Source organism: Molossus molossus, unplaced genomic scaffold (assembly GCF_014108415.1).
Source record: "Molossus molossus isolate mMolMol1 unplaced genomic scaffold, mMolMol1.p scaffold_m16_p_13, whole genome shotgun sequence".
NCBI lineage: Eukaryota > Metazoa > Chordata > Mammalia > Chiroptera > Molossidae > Molossus > Molossus molossus.
This window is the reverse complement of record NW_023425348.1, coordinates 46,571,183-46,594,979: the sequence shown is the minus strand read 5'-3', so window position 1 is coordinate 46,594,979 and position 23,797 is coordinate 46,571,183. Positions and strand designations below refer to the sequence as shown.

At 43.6% G+C, this 23,797-nt stretch overlaps 1 protein-coding gene across 4 annotated transcripts in view; it reads right to left on the bottom strand.

Annotated features, from left to right (window-relative positions):
- CLPB (caseinolytic mitochondrial matrix peptidase chaperone subunit B) overlaps nt 1-23,797 on the bottom strand; it is a 151,751-nt gene that overhangs the window by 34,538 nt on the left and 93,416 nt on the right. For all 4 annotated transcript variants that reach the window (XM_036257953.1, XM_036257954.1, XM_036257955.1 and 1 more), the window contains one exon: nt 1,177-1,274. In XM_036257953.1, coding sequence (XP_036113846.1) covers nt 1,177-1,274 — 98 coding nt within the window. The remainder of the gene's footprint in view (nt 1-1,176; nt 1,275-23,797) is intronic.

Genomic DNA, 23,797 nt, shown 5'->3' with positions numbered 1-23,797 from the left:
GAATGGAAACTTAGAAACCATTTAGTCCAATGTTTTCATTTCACAGAGCTAAACCGAGCTTCAATGAGGAAAAGTGCTAGCCCAAGGTCAACCAGTAAGTGGTGCAGCTGGGACCACAACCCACATTCTGTCTGTCTCAGTTCAGTGACCTAAGTGCTCTTACTCAAGACAGAATATTTGCCACTAGGTGGGACCTGCTACATCCAATCAGCTCAGGGCACTTCAGCCAATTTGCCAACAAGAGACTCCATGATTCAGGAAAGAGCATAAGACAGGATCGGGAAGCAGGTCTTCCAGTTCCAGTCCTGCCACTAAACTTACTTTGTTGAAGTCTATTAGTTTCAGTTTTGATGCTAACTTACTCTGGGACCAAAGGCAAGCCACATCATACCCCTAGGCTCCAATTTCCCTAGAAGTAAAGTGAGTCATTTGATTTTGGAGATTTAAAATGTTTGCCCCACAGCAGAGCCTCCAAGGAGGCTGCTCAGGAGGGAAGGGACAGGTCAGGGAAGGAAAAGGTCTACCTTTCCTTCAACCAGAATAGCTCTATTTTCCTCTGACTTTTTTGGTTTGGTTTTGATGATTTCCCATCACTGGACTTGATGATTTCTGAGGTCCCTGCCAGCTCTGAGGTGTGTGATTCTAGTTCTAGGATTCTGCCAATTAGTTCCTGAGTTACAGTTTGGTGGCTGGAAGCAGCAGAAAGCAGCCCTGTTTTTAAGGAGTTCAAAAGTTTGGATGAGAAGAGCAAATTAAGATGAAGGTTTGGGGGGTCTCCGAAGGGTGTGTGGAGAGGAGGGGTCAGAGAATGGTTCTAGAGGAGTGGTGACAGAAAAGGACAGCTTGATGAGGCTATAGAATACATGAAGCCTGGGGAAATAGAACCTGGGCTAAGGAGTTTGTCTCACTAGCTCCCCTCCTATGAAGAGACACTAGAAGGTCTATCACCTCAAAAATTAAATTTGAACATTAATCCTCAGAAGCAAAAAGTGGCCCAGGTTTCCTCCTGGTCATGATAGGAACAGTTTCCTATTCTTGATGAGACTGGGGGTTGGATTTGTTTTCAACAGACAATAATCATCTAAGGGGAAGTGTGAAGCCTGACATAATTTAACGAGTGAAAGACTAAATGGCTCATCGAGTGTCCAAAGGCCTTCTCCTTTCTCTGAGACTTACCTTGGCCTCAGAAGTTCTTAGAAGCTTCATCACGTCCCCTTCTCGGGCATAATCCAAGGGTGTATGTCCCATTTCATTCCTCTGCAGGGGGCTGGCTCCTGGCAGGTGGAGGAGAAACAGGTCATCAGAGGCTCTGTGAGCAATCAGTGATACTGCAGCCTTCTCTCAGAGGTGGCTTGGACCTTGATTTTAGTGTTAGGGATATCCATGGACATGCAGAGCAACAAAAACCTAAGTTTAGAATGGTGGGGAAAACAGGTCAACTTACTCTGAGAGAAGAGTTCTTCTTAGTCCTCTCTGACACAGAGGTCAGAATACTGGGCCTCCCACATGTACAGAAACATACACATACTACCACACAGAAATGTGTCACACACACACAGGTGTGCTGTATACGTACAAATACACACAGCTGAATATGCTAACAAAGGTATCAAACACATAGATTAATATACCCAACACCAATGCATTAGTCATTAAAAATTAAAATACTTCCGTTATGTCCTGGCTGGGTAGCTCAACTGGTTAGAGCGTTGTTCCGATATGCCGAGGTTGCGGGTTCGATCTCTGGTCAGGGCACATATAAGAAGCAACCAATAAATGCGTAAAATGTGGAACAATAAACTGATCTTCCTCTCTCTCTAAAAATCAATACGTAAAAATTTAAAAAACCCTCCTGTTATCCAATTCATTTGCATTCAGATGAACATTCATTAATAAAATCATATAAAGGGGTTCCTTTCTAAAGCACAGAATGTCCCCAATAACATTGAAAAGGCCCCATTCTTTCTGCTCTCTGCTCCTCTCTCTCTTTTAATGCTCTTTTCTCTCTGGCACTTCCTGCCTGCCAGAGTCAGCTGAGTCCTCTGGAAGGGCGTAGCCATCCCAGTTGTTGATGAGTGTGTGTGACTAGTTCCTGTGATTTAAAGACAAAGAACTTTAAGTATGACAAAAAGAAGAGGCTTGCCTGGGGCCTTACATCTACCTTCCTCTTTTATGCCAGCAGCTGTCCAGCCTGTATGAAGTGTTTACTGTGTGCGAGGGCTTGGCAGTTAAGGAGGAAAGGTTACTTTCACCCTGATGCTGTCGGAATCTCTTTTCCAAAGCCCAGGTCTGAGCACCTAACTCTCCTCTTCAAAAACTGTCCATTCTTTTCAAGTTGGCAAGCTTTAAATGAGCGGGGCTTGGAGACACGGAAGAATCAGATCTGGCCCTGCTCCAAAGGCACTCCTCTCAAGGCAGGCAGAGAGAAACACAAGAAGAAAGCTGTGCCTCACACACAGCAGATGGTCAAGAAATAAGTGTAAAATGGATCTTTCTTGTAGGGAAGTGTCGTCTAGAAGTAAAGAAAGGTTAAGATTCAGTCTCTGCCATAATGATGTAACTGGCTGGCTGGGGACACTAAATACATAGGCAAGGTCATGTCAGTGTGTCTAGCCACTGTTTGTTGATGGACAGTGAAAACCAGCATTTCTCAATCCCAGACTGTGGGAACATTTATACCATGATACAAAACCATTCCTAGAGAAGCTCACTGCTTCTTAAAGAACTATATCAGCACTAGTAAGCATTCATTAAGATTTGCATGTGGCTGTCTGCCTGGGCTGCAGACTAAGACATGTGGGAAGAGGAGGGGAAGGGGGCAGAAAGCAGGAAGGAGAATCCAGGCCAGGAAAACTTAGTAGCAATAAAAAAATTCATACTGTTATACACAATTGTATTTTCTAAGAGGAATTAGCTACAAAATATTAATGCATATAATTTTAAATTGATATATAATAATTCACATATCTTTTAAAGTATACCATTCAGTGGTTTTTAAATATATTTACAAAGTCATAAAACCATTACCACTATCTAATTCCAGATAATTTTCATTATCTTGAAAATAAACCCCATAACCATTATCAGAGGCCATCCCTCTCCCCATTCCCCCTAACACAGCAACCAGTCTACTCTTTTTTTTTCTTTATTGATTTTAGAGAGAGGGGAGAGGGAGAGGGAGAGAGGGAGAGAGGATAGAGGAAGGGGGGGGGAGAGAGAGAGAGAGAGAGAGAGAGAGAGGAAGAGAGAGAGAGAGAGAGATGCAAACATCAATGAGAGAGAACATCGATTGGCTGCCTCCTGCAGGCCCCACAGTGGGGATTAGGCCCACAACCGGGGCATGTGCCCTGACCCGGAATCGAACTAGTGTCTTCTTGGTGCATGGGTTGATGCTCAACCACTGAGCTACACGGGCCAGGCTTTTTTAAAAAAAATATGTTTTTATTGATTTTTTTTAGAGAGAGGAAGGGAGAGATGGAAACATGGATGAGAGAGACACATCAATTGGCTGCCTCTGCACACCCACTACTGGGGATCAAGCAGGCAGCCAGGGACGTATCCTGACAGGAATCAAACCGGGATCTCTTAGTCTATGGGACAACGCTCAGTCCACTGAGCCACACAGGCCTGGCCAGTCTACTTTCTATCTCTATAGATTTGCCTATACTTGACATTTCATATAAATGGAATTATATAATATGTGACCTTTTGTATCTGGCTTCTTTCACTTAGCATAATGATTTCAAGGTTCATCTATGTTCTAGCATGTGTTATTCATGCTACCACATGTACTCCATTCCTTTTTATGCCTGAATAATAGTCCACTGTGTGGATATATATTTTGTTTATCCATTCACCAGCTGATGGACATCTGGGTTGTTTCCCTCTTCTAAAGCCATTAGGAATACTGATATGAACACCTGTTTTTTGTTTGTTTTTTAATAAATTCAGTTTATTTCTTGAACTGCCAAATTTATTCCACATCAGTGAGGCTAAGGGGATCAGCTACTGTATAACTGTCTAATTTTTAAACAATGGTATACATATATACATATACTATACACACACACACACACACACACACACACACACAGATATATGTATATATGAAAAACCTCTGATAACTCAGGACCAATGAACCAAATCCTCCATTAATGAGGAATCTGTTTTCTGAATATACTTTCAGTAGAAAGAGGCAAATGCCAGCAAGGGCATCATCTGATGAACCAGGATATGCCCAGACGGCCGGCTTCCGGGGACGGCTGGCAGCCAGCTCACATGATGCCTATCTCTTTGGTCTCCTCCATCCACACTTCTGTATGATGAGCACTGAGGTTCACAATGTTGACCCTGAGCAAGGCAAGGTCTTCTGTCATCTTCGAGCATACCAGTCTTTATGCGGATGTATGCTTTCATGTTTTTTGGATATATATCTAGAAGTGGTGGTAACAGCCACTGATATTTAATAAGCACATACTCTATGCCAGGTACTGTGCTCTGTACTTATATATACTATATCATTTAATTCTAAAAACCATCCTGAGGGTTAGGGATTAAAATTCTCATGTTTTAGACTTGGAAACTGGGTACAGAGGAGTGAAATAAGTAGCCCAAGGTCACAAACATGGTTATTATTTCCTTGGACCAGGAATCAAACCCACCCCAGATCTTCTTAACTTCAATTCTCTACACTCCCATCAGGGCAGCCATGACATATCCCCGCTGAAAAACCCTTCAGTGGCTTTTCACTGCTTGCAGGATAAAGTACAACCTTCCTAGTAAGGAGGGTATCTTTGGAAACCTCAAGGGGAGCTCTGTCACTAGATATGGGCTGGAGTGGAAGGGTGATCAGGGAGAGAGACCTCTAGAAGGGAAAGACAAGAGAGGCAAAGAGAAGAAGATAAATGGATAAGAAAGAGTAAAAAATGGGAATGAGAAGGGGGCGGTAGAGAAAGACAAGATGAGAGAAAGACAGTGGGAGAACTGAGGGTGAGATTAACTGCTTCAAACAAGTGCTGTCAGTGATCTATATTTGCTTACAGAATGAAAAATGTGTGCCATAAACATTGGCCACTGAGTAATTTCTAGTAGGAGCCGTGTCACTTCTCATAAAGAATGGGATGGGGACAGGTAGGACATCTCTGCACCTGGACCAGCCAGCACAGAGATGCCTTTTAAAGCAGTGCTGGGCCTGTCTCCAGCCCAGGAAGCTCTCAGTCAGGCCCCACCCCAGCCACGTCTGAGTGGGGAAACCAGTAGAGTTTCCCCAAGGTTCCAGAGCCTCAGGGTTGTGCGTCTGCTCCCACTTTAGGAAGGCTGAGGCAGGGGCACCATGGATAATGTCCATCTAATATTAGCCCCCAGCCCCCACACCCTTGCTCTAATGCTCTGACTTGACTAATTGCTGTAATAATTGATAGAACCTGACTTCTACAACTGATCGATTTCACCTTCACGACCAACGGCCACAAACCATTACACTCCAATAAATAACCATGTTGGGCCTCACCCGCCTGCCCTCTCCTGGGGCATCAGGATGGCCCGTGCCCTGGCCTGACCTCCCCTTGCCTCCCACCCAGGGCCCCTCCAGGCCAAGCAGCTGGTCTAGAGGGTCAGGCCTCTGGGAGCAAGTGAGAGGGCTGGATGGAGGTGGGGAGTGCTAATCGCAGGCCATTCGTCACCTCCCACTGGCTGTCTGGGGCTGGGGCCAACACCTGGAGCACCCCAGGCAGTATAGTGCAGGACCCCTCCCCTCCTCTCCCTGCTCCAGATTAGTGTGTCCCAGCTTATAATATTTGATAAATAGCAGACCGGCTTCCTGGCAGCACTGCTGCGGCTGCGCCTGCCCGCTACAGCTGTGGAAGGTCACTCATTGGGGAAATATGTTTCTGTCAGTGGTATTGAAAAAAGTTTAGTGGAGTGACAGGCCTCAATTTTTCAAATTTTATTAACTCCATCCTCTTAACCATTTGTCTTGAATTCCTTCAGATTCTGGGGGATCTGTCAATAGGGCTTGGGCCAGGACGGTAGGGTGTGGGTGTGTGGTCATGGGCTGGTCCTGGTGGGTAGGGCGACTGGCTTGGGTCTCATCACTGAGGGCAGGGTAAGGCACTGGAAATGGTGTTGGAGAGAGAGAAGGCTTGGCCCACCAGGGTCCAGAAAGCCCACTGCTCTTCTCTGGTACAGTGCCTGCGTTTGATCTGACACAATGATAGACTTCCCGTGAGGAAAAAGACCGTAATAGTGAGCTCCCCCAACTCCCTAAGAAGTGACTCCCCTCTACTGCATCCTGAACAGATGGCCACGCTGGCTTCCCTGAACATGCCCAGAACCGAGTCCCAAGCTCATGGCCCTTCCAGGAGTTTCCCCCACTAAACTAAGGGCAGATCCTTTTCATATGAGCCCCAACCTCTCTCTCCAACCCCACAACTACCTTGGTCTTCCTGCAAATACCTGTTCATCTTTTGAGACCCAGTTCAGGCTTCTCCTCCAGGAAAGCATCTTGTCTCCTTCCCACCCCAGGTTTGGTACCATCCTTTGTGCTCCCACGAGCCCTTCTGCTTCTACCTTACTGTACTAATCATGCTGTGTTAAAATCAAGACCTAAAGCTCTTAGAAGCGAGGGACCATGTCTGACCCACCACTATATCCTTGCCACCCAGCACAGGACCTAGCACATAACAGGTATTCAATAACATTTACCAAACCAGTGGATGTGGTATAGGTGTCATCTTCTGAGGCCACACACAGCATGGCTATGCTTTCTGCCCCAGATGAGCCTCCTGACGGCAGGCGCGTGCCATGCCCTAGCCAAAATCCCTAGTCTCTTTACTGTCCTAGATACCTCTCTGCCTGGGTGGTAGATTAGGTCAGGTTAGGCTCTAACATTTTTGATGCTCTGTGGGTAGGAAGTGGGTAGAAAGGAAGTGGTTGGAAAGAGAGGCCCACTTGCCCTTCGTGGGGAGAGAGATGAAATTAAGGTGTGTGGCCCTGGCCGGTTTGGCTCAGTGGTTAGAGCGTCGGCCTGCGGTCTGGAGACACCTGGGTTCGGATCCCACTAAGGGCACATACCTTGGTTGCAGTTTGTCCCTGGCCCTGGTTGGGTAGTGTGGGTGGCGACCACTCGATGTGTCCCTTTCACGTCGATGTTTCTTTCTCTCTCTCTCCCTCCCACTCTATCTGAACAAAATATCAGAAACAAAAAAAAAGAATTATTGAAATTAAGGTGTGTGTGGGGGCAGGATTCAGATCTTCTCAGTGCTGTAGGAACAGCTTATAAACTGGGGGTCAGGTGGGGGAGGAGGTTTTGGTCCAGGCCCTCTGTCTATTCCTGTGAATATCAAAGAAGATAATGTGTACAAGAGGGCTTTACAAAACACACAATAGTAACTGCCCTATACAAATATCTTAGGTTATTATTATCATGAAAACATTGACATGCTTTGAGCCCTCGCATCTCTCATCTCCTCCCCCACTCTCCCCACAACCTCCACCATTCTATCTGCCATACTGGCCTTCCAGTGGTCCAGATTCCCACACTGTAGTTTCCATCACTCACTCTTCCCCTACATGCATCTGGCTCCCAATTTTATAAAAAGAGCACTGGACAGGGACTCAGTGGGGGTGGGGGTCACAACTCCCTGGCTGTGTAATCTGGGATACTTGCTTCACTTCTCTGGTGGTAAAGATTACTGCCCTGACTACTTCTAGGGGTTTGTTAGAACTGAATAAGGTAAAAAGCTTAAAAATGATTGGGGAAAAAAAAGATTGTACAGGCTGTAGAACGTTCCTTGTAATAATAACATTCATGCCCCCCTCCACCCTTTTTTTGGTTAATCCTCACCAGAGAATATTTTTTCCATTGATTTTTGGAGACAGTAGAAGGGAGTGAGGAGAAGGGAGAGAGAGTGGGGTGGAGGGGTGGGAAACATCGACGTGAGAGACTCATCGATTGGTTGCCTCCCACATGTGCCTTGACTGGGGCAGGTAATGAACCTGCAACCCAGGTACATACTCTTGACCGGAAATCAAACCTGAAACCCTTGATGTGTGGGCTGCCACTCTAACCACTGAACAACAGTGGCCAGGGCCACTCTCCCTTTGTATTTTGACTGTTAGCTCCTTTACCACCTTCATCCTGATTTTCACTATTTCAACAGTCTGCTTACTATCTTTTCCATAATTAGAAATGTGGATCGAGCTATTCTTCTTGGTTGTGTGCTTCCATCAAGGAAGCAATCAGAGAGAGAGAGAGAGAGAGAGAGAGAGAGAGAGAGAGAGAGAGAGAGACAATAATCCACTACATCAGAGAAGCCATGTACCTGCCCTGTCCCCACACTGTTGTTTGGGCCACTCCTCATGCCTGGAACCCCACCTCCTGTCTCTCTGATTCCATATTCTTCAAGGGCCCTTTTCTGAGAAGCCTCTCCAACCCTCCAGCTCTTAATGTTCTTCGTGTGTCCCTGGACTCCTGTTGTCCTCCCTGCTCCCTCCCTTTCCTGGGAATCCATCCCTGTTCACAGTTAGCCTGTATATAGCTCCTCAGGGCAGAGATGGGCTAATTCCACTCTGTATTCCCAGAAGCTGAAGGGGAGAGAGAAGAGCCCTGTCCACATGCTGCAGGAAGCACAGCAGAACTGGGAATAGAGCCTGGTGTCCTGATGGCTTATTCTGAACTTTTCCCACAGACTACACCTCTAAGCATTCTTCTTTTTTAAAAAAATATTTTTTCTTTATTGATTTTAGAGAGAGAGGAAGGGAAAGGGAGAGAGAGATAAAAACATCGATGAGAGAGAACATCAACTGGCCACCTCCTGCATGCCCCCCACTGAGGATTGGGCCCAAAAACCTGGGTATGTGCCCTGACCAGGAATTGAACCAGCAATCTCTTGGTGCACGGGTTGAAGCTCAACCACTGAGCCACACTGGGCCGGGCCCTTTGGGCATCCTTAACATATGTACACATGGGTACGTGTGCACCTGCACCAAGTCATGCTTCCCCGTAACCAAGGGCCTTTACTGGGCACTTTACATGTCATACCCTGTGCCAACTACTTCCATGTATTTAATTCTTTTTTTTTTTTATCCTCACCTGAGGACATTTTTCGATATTTTGCTCAGACAGAGTGAGAGGGAGAGAGAGAGAGAGAAACATCGACGCGAAAGCGACACATCGAGTGGCTGCCACCCACACGACCCAACCAGGGCCGGGGACAAACTGCAACCAAGGTACGCGCCCTTAGCGGGAACTGAACCCGGGTCTCTCCGGACCGCAGGCCGACGCTCTAACCGCTGAGCCAAACCGGCCAGGGCTTTAATTCTTAATAATTTGGTGAATAGAGCAGGAGAGGTATTATTTTTTCCATTTTACAGATGGGAGAAAAAGATGAAAGGAGATGGGCTAACATTCACCGGGCATAAGGCTTTTATACACAGTGCCTGAGAAAACAGGCTCAGAAACCTGAAATAATTTGCCCACAGTAACAAACAACAAAAAAATAGTAAAGCTGAGATTTAAAGCAGGGATTTATTATAGTAGTCTCTTTTTTGTAGATGTTTGAAATTTTACATAATGTAAAGTTGTTCGTTTGTTTTTTTAAAAGAAGCCAGGACTGGTTTTCCACTATATAATGCTATCTTCCAAAGGCTTAATGACTCAAAAAGAGGGAAAATAATCTTTTCTCTTACCTTCAAGGGTGCTCTAAAGCCAAGATAGGGGGGTTTCTAGAGATAGGTTTGGGATAGACAGCTTTGAAGAAAAGAGTACAAAATGGGGCTTCTTTTTCTCCCATCAGGGCTTCCCTGTCTGGGCTAGGTGAATCGTGACCCACATATACTGACCTCCCAAAAGGTCACCCAAAGTCCTAACTCTCCAACGGATATAGTAGGGTAGGATCAATTGCCTTTAGGCAGGTGGATTTCTAAAGTTCATTGAACAGAAAGCTACTGTTCCTGGCTGGATCCAGTCATTTCACTAAAACTCACTGAGCACTGAGGCTGGGCACACTGTGGAATGAGAATGGTTCTTGCCCTTGAGCAGAACCCAGACTAGTGGGAGACAGGGACAAATAATGGCAATCCAGTGTGGTGTAGGGGGACAAGAAGACAAGGATGATGACCTAACACCAGCATAACAGAGCCATACTGTGTAGGTGAGGAGATGGAAAATCATAGCATTAGCTGGAGAAGAGCAGAAGTACCAAGACAAAAAGACTAGAGAAGCTTGGGGAAGGAAAGGTTAAAGCCCAAGGTCATAGATTGTGGGCGAACATGAACTAGAACTCAGGTGTTCCAGTCCAGGGCTCTTTCCAGCCACCTGCACTGGCCCCCTTTCCGAGCTTTCAGTTCCAGTGCTGACCCAAAGGACTGGGCTACACTCGGCTGTTTGTTCTCTTCAGTGGTGCCAAACTCTCATTTGTCCACCACTCTGACCTACACTCTGCAAAGCCCAACTCCAATTCTTCTACCTTAAGTTTTCCTAGACCATGCCTCTATATGGATCACTTCTTCCTTTGAACCCCTAAAGCACTTATCTGATCACACACTTTTCATACATATGCATCTTATCTCCAGAATAAGAGCATTACCAAAGATGCTTTGTGAATGCCTGGAAAAGGAAACGGCATCAGGATGGAAACCAAGTTATCCAGACTAAACTCATTCCCCACCTTTTTAAAATCAGGATTACCAGTTTGCTAAATCAGGTGCAGGTAGGGCAAATGTGGACCTCATCAGACATTTTATGGGATGTCTCAGGACAACCCTGAAAACACGTTGGAGAAAGGTGGGCTGGATGCCAGGACAGCGTGAAGGCTTAGTGATAGTGACTAGTGGACAAACAGACCCAGTGGGCAGTGGGGGGAGGTGGTGGTGGTGCAATGACTGACAGACCAGAGGTGACCTGGAAGGAAGTTTCCAGTGGCAACAAACAGGCCTAGTCTTGTTCATCTTGTTTATCCCTGTCACAGTTTATCACAGTGATGGTCTGTTCATCAGACCTGCAGATAGATTAAGGTGGGAAGTATACCAAACACACCTTGTAGAAGACTGACATTAAGAGCTGAAACAAATGAAATGAACATTAATGGAGATGAATGGGAAGTCATGGGTTTTGGAAGAGAGACAAACTGAAGATTGTTCTGGGAAGAGTGATCAAGATAGAAAAGAGTTTAGAGCCATGTGAGAATAATGGTTTAAGGAACTAGAAGTTTAGGCTGGAGAAAAGATAGCTCAGGAGACCATGACTGCATTTTCAGGTACTTAAAGGGCCATTATGTGGAACAGGGATTAGACTCATTCTACATAAACTCAATGATAAAATTAAGACCCTTGGAAGCAGATTTTGACTGAATATAAGACATTTCTAACCATCAGAACATCCAAAGATAAAAGCTGAGCAACCTCAGGAAGAGATGAGTTGAAATATTTAAGCACTGAAATATTCAAGAAATGAGTTGAAATATTCAAGCACTGAAATATTCAAGCACTAAGTGGATGACCACTTGGTAGTTCTGCTACTTACACATCAGTTTACAGAGGTTTTTCAGATTGTGAATTTGTGCCTGTTCATTCATTCAAAGATTCTTTGTGAGATCCTTCTACATATCTGGCACCATGCCATAGGTGCTAGTGATTCAAAAGCGAATAAGAAGACACCGTCCCTGCTCTCAAGGAGCTCCTGATCCTGCTGGGAGGGGATGATAAAGTTTATTTCAAGAGAATTTTGTACCTTGATTACAGGCCTCAGCACAGGGAAGGTTAGTTTCAGCTTAGGTTAAATCAAAGAGTTCCTGTGGAAATTCAAACACATATTTGGCTACTAAAGGCCATAACGAGTTTAATCAAGGCCACATTATTTGCTTAGACCCACTATTGGCTGTGGGAATAGAAGTGGACACTGAAACACAATTTGTGATTTTTTTGGTGCATGATATTTTGCTCTTACTGTCTGAATTTGGTCTTTGGCTGGGACTTATAAGACAATCTGTAGGTACATAAACAAGTGGCTGTGGTGTCAGGGTGAAGTGATTTAGCCAGCAGGGCTACCCAACTCTCCATTTCTTACCCACCCTATGGGGACTGTTTCAGCACAGACATAAACATGCTCCTGCCGTTACCTTATTGCACTCGTCACATGGGGAGGCTAGAAGGCTTGATTCAGGGATATGATTGGATTTTAAATCCCAGTCTCACAGGATTTTAATTACTGGTCTGGGGCAGCAGGGATAGGCGCTGGCTGCCTTTGGATGGAGGAGGTCGATACGCCAGTCCACAACATATTGAGCCACAATGCCTGCAGACTCTATTGCTCTATTTAATCATCTTTTGCAAAATTTACAGTGGAACAGGAGAGATCAATACAGAATTTATCACATTCTCTTGTAAATATGAGGCAGGAAAGAGTTCCAGGCAGTTTGTTACTGAGTGGGAGGGAACATGTCTGTGTACAGCTGGGCATTAGGAGATGAGACAAAATCTATTCTTCTTGGCATAAGCTACAGATGCTCATCCAGTCCCCCATAAGCCTGAAGTCAAATTCAATGGAAGAACGAACACTGATTCATTCATGCATTCCATCAACCAAGTACCATTCCAAAGCACCTATTTTATGCCAGATTCTGTGTTGGCTCTGGGGATACCAAATGGAATTCTGCTCTTGAGATTATAGTCACAGATACACCACAGCAACTCTGCCACTTACCAGCTGTGGAACTTGGGCAAGTTACCTAACAGTCTAGTGTATTTGTTTATGTAGGTAATAAGAGTATCAAATTTTGGCTCAGCGGTTGGAGCGTTGGCCTGTGGACCAAAGAGTCTCGGGCTCAATTCTGGTCAAAGGCATCTACATTGGTTGTGATTCAGTCCCCGACCCTGGTCCAGATTGTGTGGGAGGCAACCAATTGATGTGTCTCTCTCACATCAATGTTTCTCTCTCTCCCTCCCACTCTGTCCAAATATAAATGGAGAAATATTCTTGAGTGAGGATTAAAAAAAAAAAAGAGTATCAAACTCAGAGTTATTTTAAGCATATATATTTAATCCTCCCCTGAGGATATTTTTACATTTATCTTCAGACAGAGTGGGAGGGAGAGAGAGAGAGAGAGAAACATCAATGTGAGAGAGACACATTGACTGGTTGCCACCTGCACGACCCCAACCCGGGCCAGGGATGAACTGCAACTGAGGTGTGTGCCCTTGGCCAAAATCGAACCCGGGACTCTTTGGTCCACAGACTGATGCTCTAACCACTGAGCCAAACTGGTCAGAGCTATTTTAAGTATTAAAAGACACAAAAGCCTTAGTGCGGAGCTTGATATATATAGTAAGAACTCAATAAATGATAGCTATTGTTATTTTTACTATATTTTCCACTATTAAGCATTTCTTTCTATGGGGTGTCTCACTAATGGTATATGTGCAGAAATGGGGTATTGAGCTGAGAGCCAGCCACTCCATCTAGCAGACAGGAAGGAGACTGGGGTGGCCTTCCACAGGTTAGAGACCTGACCAAGGTTACTGGCAGCAGAATCAGAGAAGCAGGGGCAGAGGGTATATGAGGCGGAGATACATGTTAAGCTCCGTTTTTTCAAAGCTTCAGTTGTAATCTTTAAAACAATAAAATAGTCTTTCAAAATTGCTGTGGGGAAACAGAATGAGAAGTGATTCTTTATGTGGGCAAACCAGGGAAAGTTACACAAAAAAGACATAGATGAGCTGGCTCTTCAAGACTAAGTAAAAGTTTGATAGGTGGAGAAGTGGGGAAAGGGCATCCCAGGCAGAAACAAGTGAATGAGCAAAGGCTTGGTAGCAGGAAAACTCCAGGGGAGGGAGTGAGCAGTTGAGTGGGCCTATGGCAGAGACAGTTTTTGTCTCCCCAGCCCACCTGGAGAAAGGACAGCAGGAGATGCATGGTGGACTGCAGAGACTTGCAGTTAGATATCTTGGTTCATCTCAGAGGCACTGGGAACTGCTGAAGGTTTTCAAGCAAGAGTGACAGGGTTTTGTGGGCTAGAGGTTGGTTTGAAGGGGAGTCTGGAGTCAGGGAGCCCAAGAAGGCTGTTAATACTAGTTCAGATGAGAGTGATACAGTTTGAATTTGGTTCCCTCTGTAGTAGGGACAGAGGAGAGAGTATGGACTTGAGAGAAAATTCTGAGAAAGATGGGTTTAGTGAAAAATGAAGATGAAGTCAACTGATTTACTTATAATATATTCTTGTTTGGGTGACAGTAGATGATGGTGCCATTCACTAAACAGAGAATATAGTAGAAAGTCTGAGGAGCGCTAGGTTTGGATACATTGGGTATGAGATGTCTCCAGAATATTAAGCACCAGCAGAGTACTGGAGACATGAATACACCTAGTCTGTTCTAAGACAAAATATGCAGGCCAGTCTGGGTAGAAAAGAGGTGGTTCAAAAGCATGGAAATAAATATTCAAAGATATTTCACATACAGAATTGGGGGGTGGGGGCAAAAGCAAAAACTCCTGCCAAGGATTTCTGTTCAATGCAAACACAAGGTAGGGTCTTCTAGATGAGGGATAATGCTCTAAATAGTATGTGACACAGGCACTGCAAGTAGGATCATCAGCTCACTTTCATTTTGGACAAGTTTCCTGTAAGTCACGGGCTTTCAGAAGGCCAGTTCCATTTTGCCCTCTCCCCACAATCCAGCACAGACTATCCCCAGAGGTGGCAGCAGGCTCTGTGACCGGAAAGCAGCTGGAGCAATTGTCAGTGGCAAGGGAAAGGCTCTGGATAAAGCAGAGTTCAAAGTGGACTCTAATAAGAGCCTGTGTCCCTGGGCTTCTGCACCCCCCTTCTCCTCCTGCAAATGACAGCTGAGACCAAGGCAGCCGAGCCTGGGGTCTGGGCTGAATTTAGCAGTCATAATTACACTGCTGACGTCTGGGCAGAGCCAGTCTCTGCAGAAGGCGACAGCTTTTGTTCATGCACTAAAAGCACATCATCTTCAAACATGCTAATCTCATGTCTGATTCCATCTAACAACATTGAAGGGAGGCTGAGGAAAGGGCACACAATGCCCACACATCTGGCTAATTCAGTTACAAGGCCAATCAATCTTGATGGGTTGTCTATAAAACACCAGCCACCCCAAAGGACTGAGCTGACCAGATGTTTAAGCTTCTGTTGACCAATCCTAGCCTAACGTCCATAGCAGGGAAGCAGGGTTATCAAGAGACGGCTTATTCTTCCACTCACATGTCTATTTCCAAAGCTACATAAAGCCTTCTGCTTGGATGAGAAGTACATTAAAGTGGTGGCTGAGCCAGGTTCATTGGAATACTCACATATACAGACTTTCACTTGGACCTTAAGGAGGACAGGAGGTTTTATTTACAGTAGGTTTTGAGAACACTTGCAGAAACAGAAACCAGTAAAATAGTTTTCCTAACTGCATTTTCTAGTACCGAGAGAATCAGGAGTGAAGAGGGAGTATCTTTAACTATGATATTAAATGTCACAGGCTACAGTTCTGGGCACAGGAACCGTTCATCTGCTGATGTCTCCTTTTCAAACCCCATCAAGGTTGAAGGAACTGCTCACCTCCCTTATAAAACTGTTGCTTTTTTTAAAAACCAGAGGCCACTGCCAGGAAGGACTCCTTCAATTAATGCTTTTTCCTTTATGCCCAACCACAGCCAGCAGGCAACAGTCATCAAAAATAAAAGTAGAAGAACAGTGAGAAGATTAGGAGAAAGGAGAGGACAGGAATTTACTTGTAGTCTATATCAAGAGGACCATTTTTCACCTGGAGCTTCTTACTGGTGCTAATGATGCCACTTTTTCCAAGAGCAATTTCCCCTAGTTAATTCTAAGGACTTTACCATGTTTGTCTCAGAGTTGTGGCTACATCACAAACCAGATGAATAGACTTGTAAAGGAAAATTTCAATTTTTTAGAAAGTGGTGAGAGAATAGCACAAATTTAAAATGAGGTCTTTCCCTGGCTGGTTTGGCTCGGGGTTAGGGTGTCAGCCCATGGACCAAAGGGTTTCAAGTTCGATTCCTGGTCAAGGGCATGTGTACACCTGGGTTGTAGGTTCGATCTCCGGCCCCAGTCGGGATTGTTCGGGAGGCAACCAATCAATGTCCCCCCCCCCCGCCCCTTTCTCCCACTTTATCTAAAAAAATCAATGGAAAAACCTCTGATGAGGATTAAAAAAAGATGTCTTTATTGTTATATCCTATGCCCAGAACAGTACCTGGCACTCATAGGAGGTTAATAAATATTTGCTGGCTGAATAATTACACTTGTTATGATGCAGCTGGGCTGTGTTCCTTCAATCTGTTTGTCAGGAGAGGCCTCCTATCATCCCTGGTAATACTACTGGACAAAATCACTCAGAGATCAGGAGAATCGTCTCACAGCCTGAACAGGCAGGGAGGAAGTGGTGTTTGGAGGTAAGGGTATGGACTTCATTACTACACCCAGCAACTTCTTCTTCTTTTTCCTCATGGCTGAGGTCATCAATGCTATTAACCAATCCTGCCTCCTATTGATTCTTTTCTACCTTGATTTCCATTATATACAATACCTATGACTTTGTCTCCTGTTCATCCTTCTCTCCTAAGTTATGTGTGACACCCACAGCTGAATCCTCAGCCCTGTCCCTCTCTTTCTATATGTGTTCTCCTTAAAAAAATAGTTCCAATTTGCAGCTTAAACTATCCTAGTGGTTCTCAATCCTAACTGTGTATTAGGATTATATGGGCAATATTAAAACCATATCAATCCAAAGTGGAAGAAAATATTTCTCATATATAACACAGATAGAGGGCCAATATTCTTTTTTTTTTTTAGCCTCACCCAAGGACATTTTTCCATTTTTGTTCAGATAGAGTGGGAGGGAGGAGAGAGGGAGGGAGAAAGAGAGAGAGAGAGAGAGAGAGAGAGAGAGAGAGAGAGAAACATCGACGTGAAAGGGACACATCGAGTGGTTGCCACCCGCACGACCCAACCAGGGCCGGGGACAAACTGCAACCAAGGTACACGCCCTTAGTGGGAACCGGACCCAGGTGCCTCCGGACCACAGGCCGACGCTCTAACCGCTGAGCCAAACTGGTGAGGGCGAGGGCCAATATTCTTAACATACAAAAAACTTTTAAAAAGAAAAAGAAAAACAAAGACCAAAAGTCCTAGAAAAATGGGCAAAAAACATGACCACAAAAGGAAATATAAAATGGCTCTTAAATATATGAAATGATGTTCAGTTTCACTCATAATAAGAGAGTCAAACTAAAACAGCACTGAGATACTACATCTTACCTATAAGATTGCAAAAATCCAAAAGCTTGACAATATATTCTGTTGGAGAGTCTGTGAGAAAATAGGTGCTTTCAAACATTGCTAGTCGGAATGCAAAATGGAACAATTTCTATGGAGGAGAAATTCACAATATCTAACCACAGGACATATGCATTTACCCTCTGATCTTTATAGTGAAGACATACTCCCAAAACATACATATGAGAGGTTATTCATCGTATCACAATTTGTAACTGCAAAGTATTGGAAACTTCAGTGTCAAACTTCAGTGTCCCAGCATAGGCTATATAGCACATACACAGAACGGAGTATTATGCAGCTATAAACAAGAATGAGGAAGATCTCTGCGAAATGATATAGAGTGACTTCCAAGAAATATAGTTAAGTAAAAAAAGTAAACTGCAAAACAGTATATATAGGTTACCTTTTGTGTAGAAAAAAAAGGAAAACAAGAAAACATACATTTTCTTATACAAAGAAACATAGGAAGAATAAACCATAAAACAATAAAACTGGTTATCACCAGGGGTCAGAGCTCAGTGAGGGGAGTAGAAAAAGTTGAAAGGGATCCAAGAGGAAATCTTACTTCTCTGAGTATACCTTTTTATAGTTTTTAGTAAAAATTAATGTTCTATATATTCAAACAACAAAATTAAAACAAGGATAGGCAGGGAGAGAAACTCTAAAACTAAAAGCAAATTAAAAATTTTAACCCAACTGTATTTCAAATGAATAACATAAACCAAAGGAGGAGGAGGGAACTACCCAAGTAACTTATGAATCTAGTCTCTGAGTATACACCCTTAGCTTTCAATGAAGTAAAGATGAGGACTGCAAACAAATTCTGACCTGAACTCTTTTTTAGGTTTGTTTTCTATGGGTGAAGCAAGTCTGAAGTTTTTTTTATTTATTTATTTTTTAGATGTAACATGGAATTAAGCAAATGGGTAAATAAATCAGTGCTGTCTGCAGCCAACATTCTCACTACAGAAGGCACATGAAACGAAATGTGTGAAGACAAGCAAGAACCCTGTGGGGACAGATTGGAATGGGGGTTACTGGTGTTCAGGATTTCATATGTATATGGTGTGTATGTTTATCCAGGTAGGGGTATCTTGTGATGGGTGTATATACATATGTCTATATGTCTATATGTATTTCTTGGCTTTGTCAATAGAAGGGGTAATGAGCACACCTAGTACTCAGGTTTCAGGGTAACACAGCTGCCCACTAAAATGTTTTAGGGCTCCTCAGAGAAAAGACTGATTCCAGGGGAGCAGCAAGGTAGGTATAAGATAAGATTGAAACATCTTGCTATGCTAGTAAATATGGAAACACTAAAAAAAAAAAGGTAGGGAGGGCATGCTACAATGGCCAAATATAAGACAATTTTAGCACCAACACAACACAACAAAGAATGGTAATGAATGATAGAACATTAAAAGCAGAGTATTTATTCATGAGCACATTTTGACATTAAATAGATAAATAGGGAAGAAGGGTTCTTGCATACTGTAGGATGCCAGGTGCTAACTGATCATTGTAAAGTGAGTGCTGGGGTTGGGAAAGATATAAAATATTCATTTTCCAACCATCATATAAAGATTGGTTTAGGAAAGAACCATTAATGGATGCTGAGTTCAGGGGAAAATTTTGATGAGGAGCAGGATATTTGCATGACCTTAAAAGTGTCTCTCCACAGACTACTCATTAATTTCAAGGGAAAAAGTAGTAACACTTTTTGTCCAGTTGAAAAACTGGACAATACTTGAGTCGGAGATAGAGGGTGGGAGCAAGACTTTTCACTGAAAACTCTTTGAATTTTGTACTAGGTGCAAGTATTAATTATTCAGAGATGAAAATAAAACATTTATAAAATATCTCTGAGAGCACAGTAAGCAGAATAATGGCCCCCCAATGATGTCTACATTCTAAGTCCTGAAGCTTGTGAATATGTTAAATTACTCGACAAAGGGGACTCAAGATTGTGGATAGAATTAAGGTTGCTCATCAGCTGACTCTGAGATAGGAAGACTACCCTGGATTATCTAGGAGGGCCAATGTAATCACAAGCGTCCTTATAGGTGAGAGGAGGCAGAAGAGTCAGTGTCAGAGTGGTGAAATGTGAGAAAGGCTCCACTGACTACTGCTGGCTTGAAGAGGGCTATGAGACAAGGAATGTGGGCAGCCTCTAGAAGCTGGAAAAGGCAAGAAAACAGATTCTCTCTGAGTCTCCAGAAAGGAATGCAACTCTGTAGACACCTTGATTTTAGTCCAGTGAGACCTATTTCAGACTTATCTCCAGAACTGTAAGATAATAAATTTGGGTTGTTTGAAGCCACTAAGTTTGTGATAATCTGTTTATAGCAGCAATAGGGAGGACATATTAGAAAGTTATAATGGTTGCCTCTGAGGAGGAGGACCAGAAATGTGGGAGATTTCCTTTCCACTATACATTCTCTGTACTGCTTGAACACTTTTTTTTTTTTTTTAATCTTGTACATTTTTTTAAAGTAAAAATCAGCCCGGACGGTGTGGCTCAGTGGATTGAGCATTGTCCCATGGACTGAGAGGTTCCAGTTCAATTCTGGGTCAGGGCACATGCCCGGGTTGCAGGATCGATCCCCAGTGAGGAGCATGCAGAAGGCAGCCAATCGAGGTTTCTCTCATACACTGATGTTTCCATCTCTCTCTCCCTTTCTCTCTCTCTAAAAAATCAATAAAAACATTTAAAAAAATCACTTAAGTCACTAAACAAACCACAGTCACTTCTGGAGCTCTCTGTTGAGTTCAAGTTAAGCATATGTCCTCTGGCTCATCACCAAGGACCTCCACACTCAGGCTTCCCTACCCATAATTCAGCAGGTGGCCAATTCCTTCCAGATCTCTAATGTGCAAGGCTCATTTCTGTTGCTGCCTCACCTGATAAGCTTTTCTCCTTCTCTCTGCCTGTTTGAATTCTCCCAGTCCTACAGGGTCTGCCTCCTCCATGAAGCCTTCCACAACATCAACACTGATCTTTCTCCTCTTTATTCATTACACTTGCTAATTCTGGCCTTTGTTTATGTTTAGTTTAGAGGCCCATTGCCTAACATCCAGTGCTGTTCTCAGTGTGCTTTGTGTATGGAACTGTTCACCAAACTAGCACACTACAGGATGCAGTATGAAGGAAGGACCTGCATCTTTTTCTTTTTTATTTCCTGTAATGCCTACTGCCCATTTATAAATTAACTTATTCAACAACTATTTACTGAGTACCTATCACATAATAAAGATAGTGCAAGGTGCTGGGAATATAAGCACTGAAGATCCTGACTCTACCTTCAGGGAACATATTGTGTGGTGAAGGAGAGATCTATTAATCAAACAGCCAAATGACTACACGTGTTAAGTGCAATAAAGAAGTTATACAGGATGCTTTAAGAGCATATATGGGAGGAACCTAGAAGCGGGATGCTGGTGGTCAGCTGTAGGAAAATAATTAATAGTTGCTGGATAAATGTAAGTACTTAGATTTGCAATTAGATAAATCAGAGGGCAATTACTCAGTCAGAATCACAAAATATGAAAATAGAAGGGACCTTTCAGATTGCAGTCCAACTATCTAATTTTACAGATGGGGAAAATAAGTTTCAATGAGGAGCAAGGGACTTATTCAAGGTCCAATAGCAAGTTCGAGTTTGTGCCATGTCACCTGACCAGCACTTCCCTCCACATGGGAGTCATTACTTCAAGGGAGTCTCTGAAGGATTCCTGAAGTAGCAAGCTCCTTTCTGCTACATTTAAAATAATTCAGTTCTAAAATGATGTTCAGGAAGGAATCTGTGACATAAACCTACAGAGAGTATCTCTGCTGAGTTTGACACTGCCAGGCCTCTGTAGAGAAAGAGAGTACATGAATGCTAAAGGCAAACTCCTTTGAGAAGGGTTTTAGCCCATCTGACCCTGGGATGGGCGTTTGCTGCTATTTGCAAGCCTTGACCTTCAGATTGAGTTCCCCTCCTTAAAGCTACAGTGTTGCCCCTTCTGTGTGCATTCTACCCAACAGCACATGCTCTGGAGGGGCATGAGTGGGTTGGCAAACAGCAGCTGGTCCTGTCTTGGGAAATCTAAATCCTCCTCAGCTCTGTTTCCAGGCCCAGTGCAGGTGGAGGAGAGTGTAGGACACAGAACAGACCTGGCCCAGCTGATGCTGACCTCTCCTTCACCCAGGGGAGACTTGGCCTCCAGCTGCCACTGTTTGGCGGTGATGAGGTCATGCCGGATGCCAGCCAGGCTTTTCTGAGGACTGCTCGGAGCCGATTAAAGCCTTGATGAAATGCGGGTGCCTGGATGGCAGGTGGCTCTGGAGAGTTTGGGCTCTGGTGACCAGGCACTCATCTCTAACTCAACCAAGCAGCGACTCATCTATGTCCACAGGATCTGAGACACAGAAATGCCTTTCCCTGGGGGTTAGCAAGGACAGTTTTTCTATCTGCACTGGGTAAGGGGCTAAAATAGGCCAAGGGCAGAGGATAAAACTCAGGTCACTGAGCACCCCTTTTAGCCCTGTCCTACCACATGGACTGCAATTAAATACCACAGAACCTCTCCATTCCCCACAATGTCCCCAGATGGATTGCTGGGTCCCTTTAAATGATTATTGGTCATCCCTCTCCACAGGATTTTCTCAAGTTAAGTGACATCCTAACATCTATATCAACATATATGCCATTTGCTCAGAGAAGACTCTACTCTTCCTTTATAATACTTGTGTGAACAGTAATTAGCTAATGATTTTGTAATTATTTGCCTAATGTCTGTATTCTGCCAGACTTTAAGCTACACAAATAGTACAATAAACTTTGCTAAAATAAAAACAGGACATTAATAAAAAGACCAGTATTAGTAAGAGAATGTTTTACAGATAAGTTTGAAATAGTGTTCTTTAAATGGGAACTTATATATACAACAGAAGGACTCCTCTTACCTGCCACCTTAGCTATGAGGCCAAGCAGGTCCTCCTGGCTTTCCAGCCTGCAACCAGCTGCCCTTCCAAGCCAACCTTTTCTGGTTTGAAGTGGCAGGGAGAATTTTTTTCTTTTTCTTTTTTAACAGCTTTACTGAGATATAATTTATATACTATAAAGCTTACCCATTTAAAGTATACAATTTAATGGTTTTTTAGTATATTTTCAGAGTTGTATAACCACCATCACCATAATCTAATTTTAGAATATTTTCATTACTCGCAAAGCAACCTTATACCCATTAGCAGTCACCCCCATCATTCCAACAGACAACTACTGGCATGGAGAGTTTTAGCTCTGTATCCAAACAACAGGAGAAAAATATTTAGCATTCAATCACCTGACATGATCTCTTCATCATATAGATGAAAAAGAGAGGGGCAGATCACAGTCCCCAATCCTGCATTCCAATGGCAGTGCTCTGATCTCTCTGCCTGTGGTATGACTATGTGCCCAAACTGTCTACCCACTGGACTTTAAGCTACCTGAAGGCAGAAGATATATTCTGCTCATCTGTCTTCCCTCCCTGCCCAGAAGTACCACTGCAGCAGTGGTGCTTAAAGTGTGGTCCGTGTACTGGTGCCGGTCTGTGAACTTCGTTACCAGTCCTCGATGAGATAAGAACAGTAAGTGAGAGTAAGTGTCTGGAAACTTTTGTAGTGACTTAGAATAATTTTATATGTTGAACCTAATGATATATTTGGGATTGTATTTTGTATGCCTTTAAAAAATACAATTTTTCTAATAATTCATTTTTATTGGATTTTAGAAAAGTATTGGTTCATGAAAGATTTCAAATTCAAACAGCAGCAAAAATATACAAGTCTTTCACAGATTGTTTGAGAAGCAGTGCCTTAAAGCAATCCATTCCCCACTCTCTTCTGCTTCTCCTTTTCTGTTTCCTTAAATCTCTTGCACTGGTTCCTCCACTCACATCTGAAACATAGGTCCTCTCACTGTGTGCTTGGGCTGCTTTAGCCCTATACATTTCTATGGACCACTCACATACTCAGCCAGCTTCCAACTCCCCCCCCCCCCCCCCCCCGCAAGAAACTGGTAACTCTAGAATTTTCATGTCCAACTTGGAGTCTCTTCTCTCCTGGGCTTCAGACCTATTTATCCAGCTGCTTGCTACACATTTTTATATGAGTGTCCAGGTTCCTGGATTGGTCAACAGCCATTTATTAACCACTTGCTATATGCCAGCTGTGAATTATGTACTAGGAGCTGTAAATACAGCAGTAAAATAGAGAGACAAAGTCACAGGCTTACATCTTAATGGGGGAGAGACAGATGATAAACATGTAAACAAATAAACATGATCATTTTAGGGACTTATCAGTACCATGAAGAAGATAAATAGGGCAATATGATATAAACTGACTGGGGGAGCTACTTTTACTAGAGTGGTCACGGAAGGCCTCTTTGAGAAGGGGACACTTGAATTGAGACCTGAATTCCTAATGGGGAGAATGTTCCCATCAATGGGAGATGTAGGTA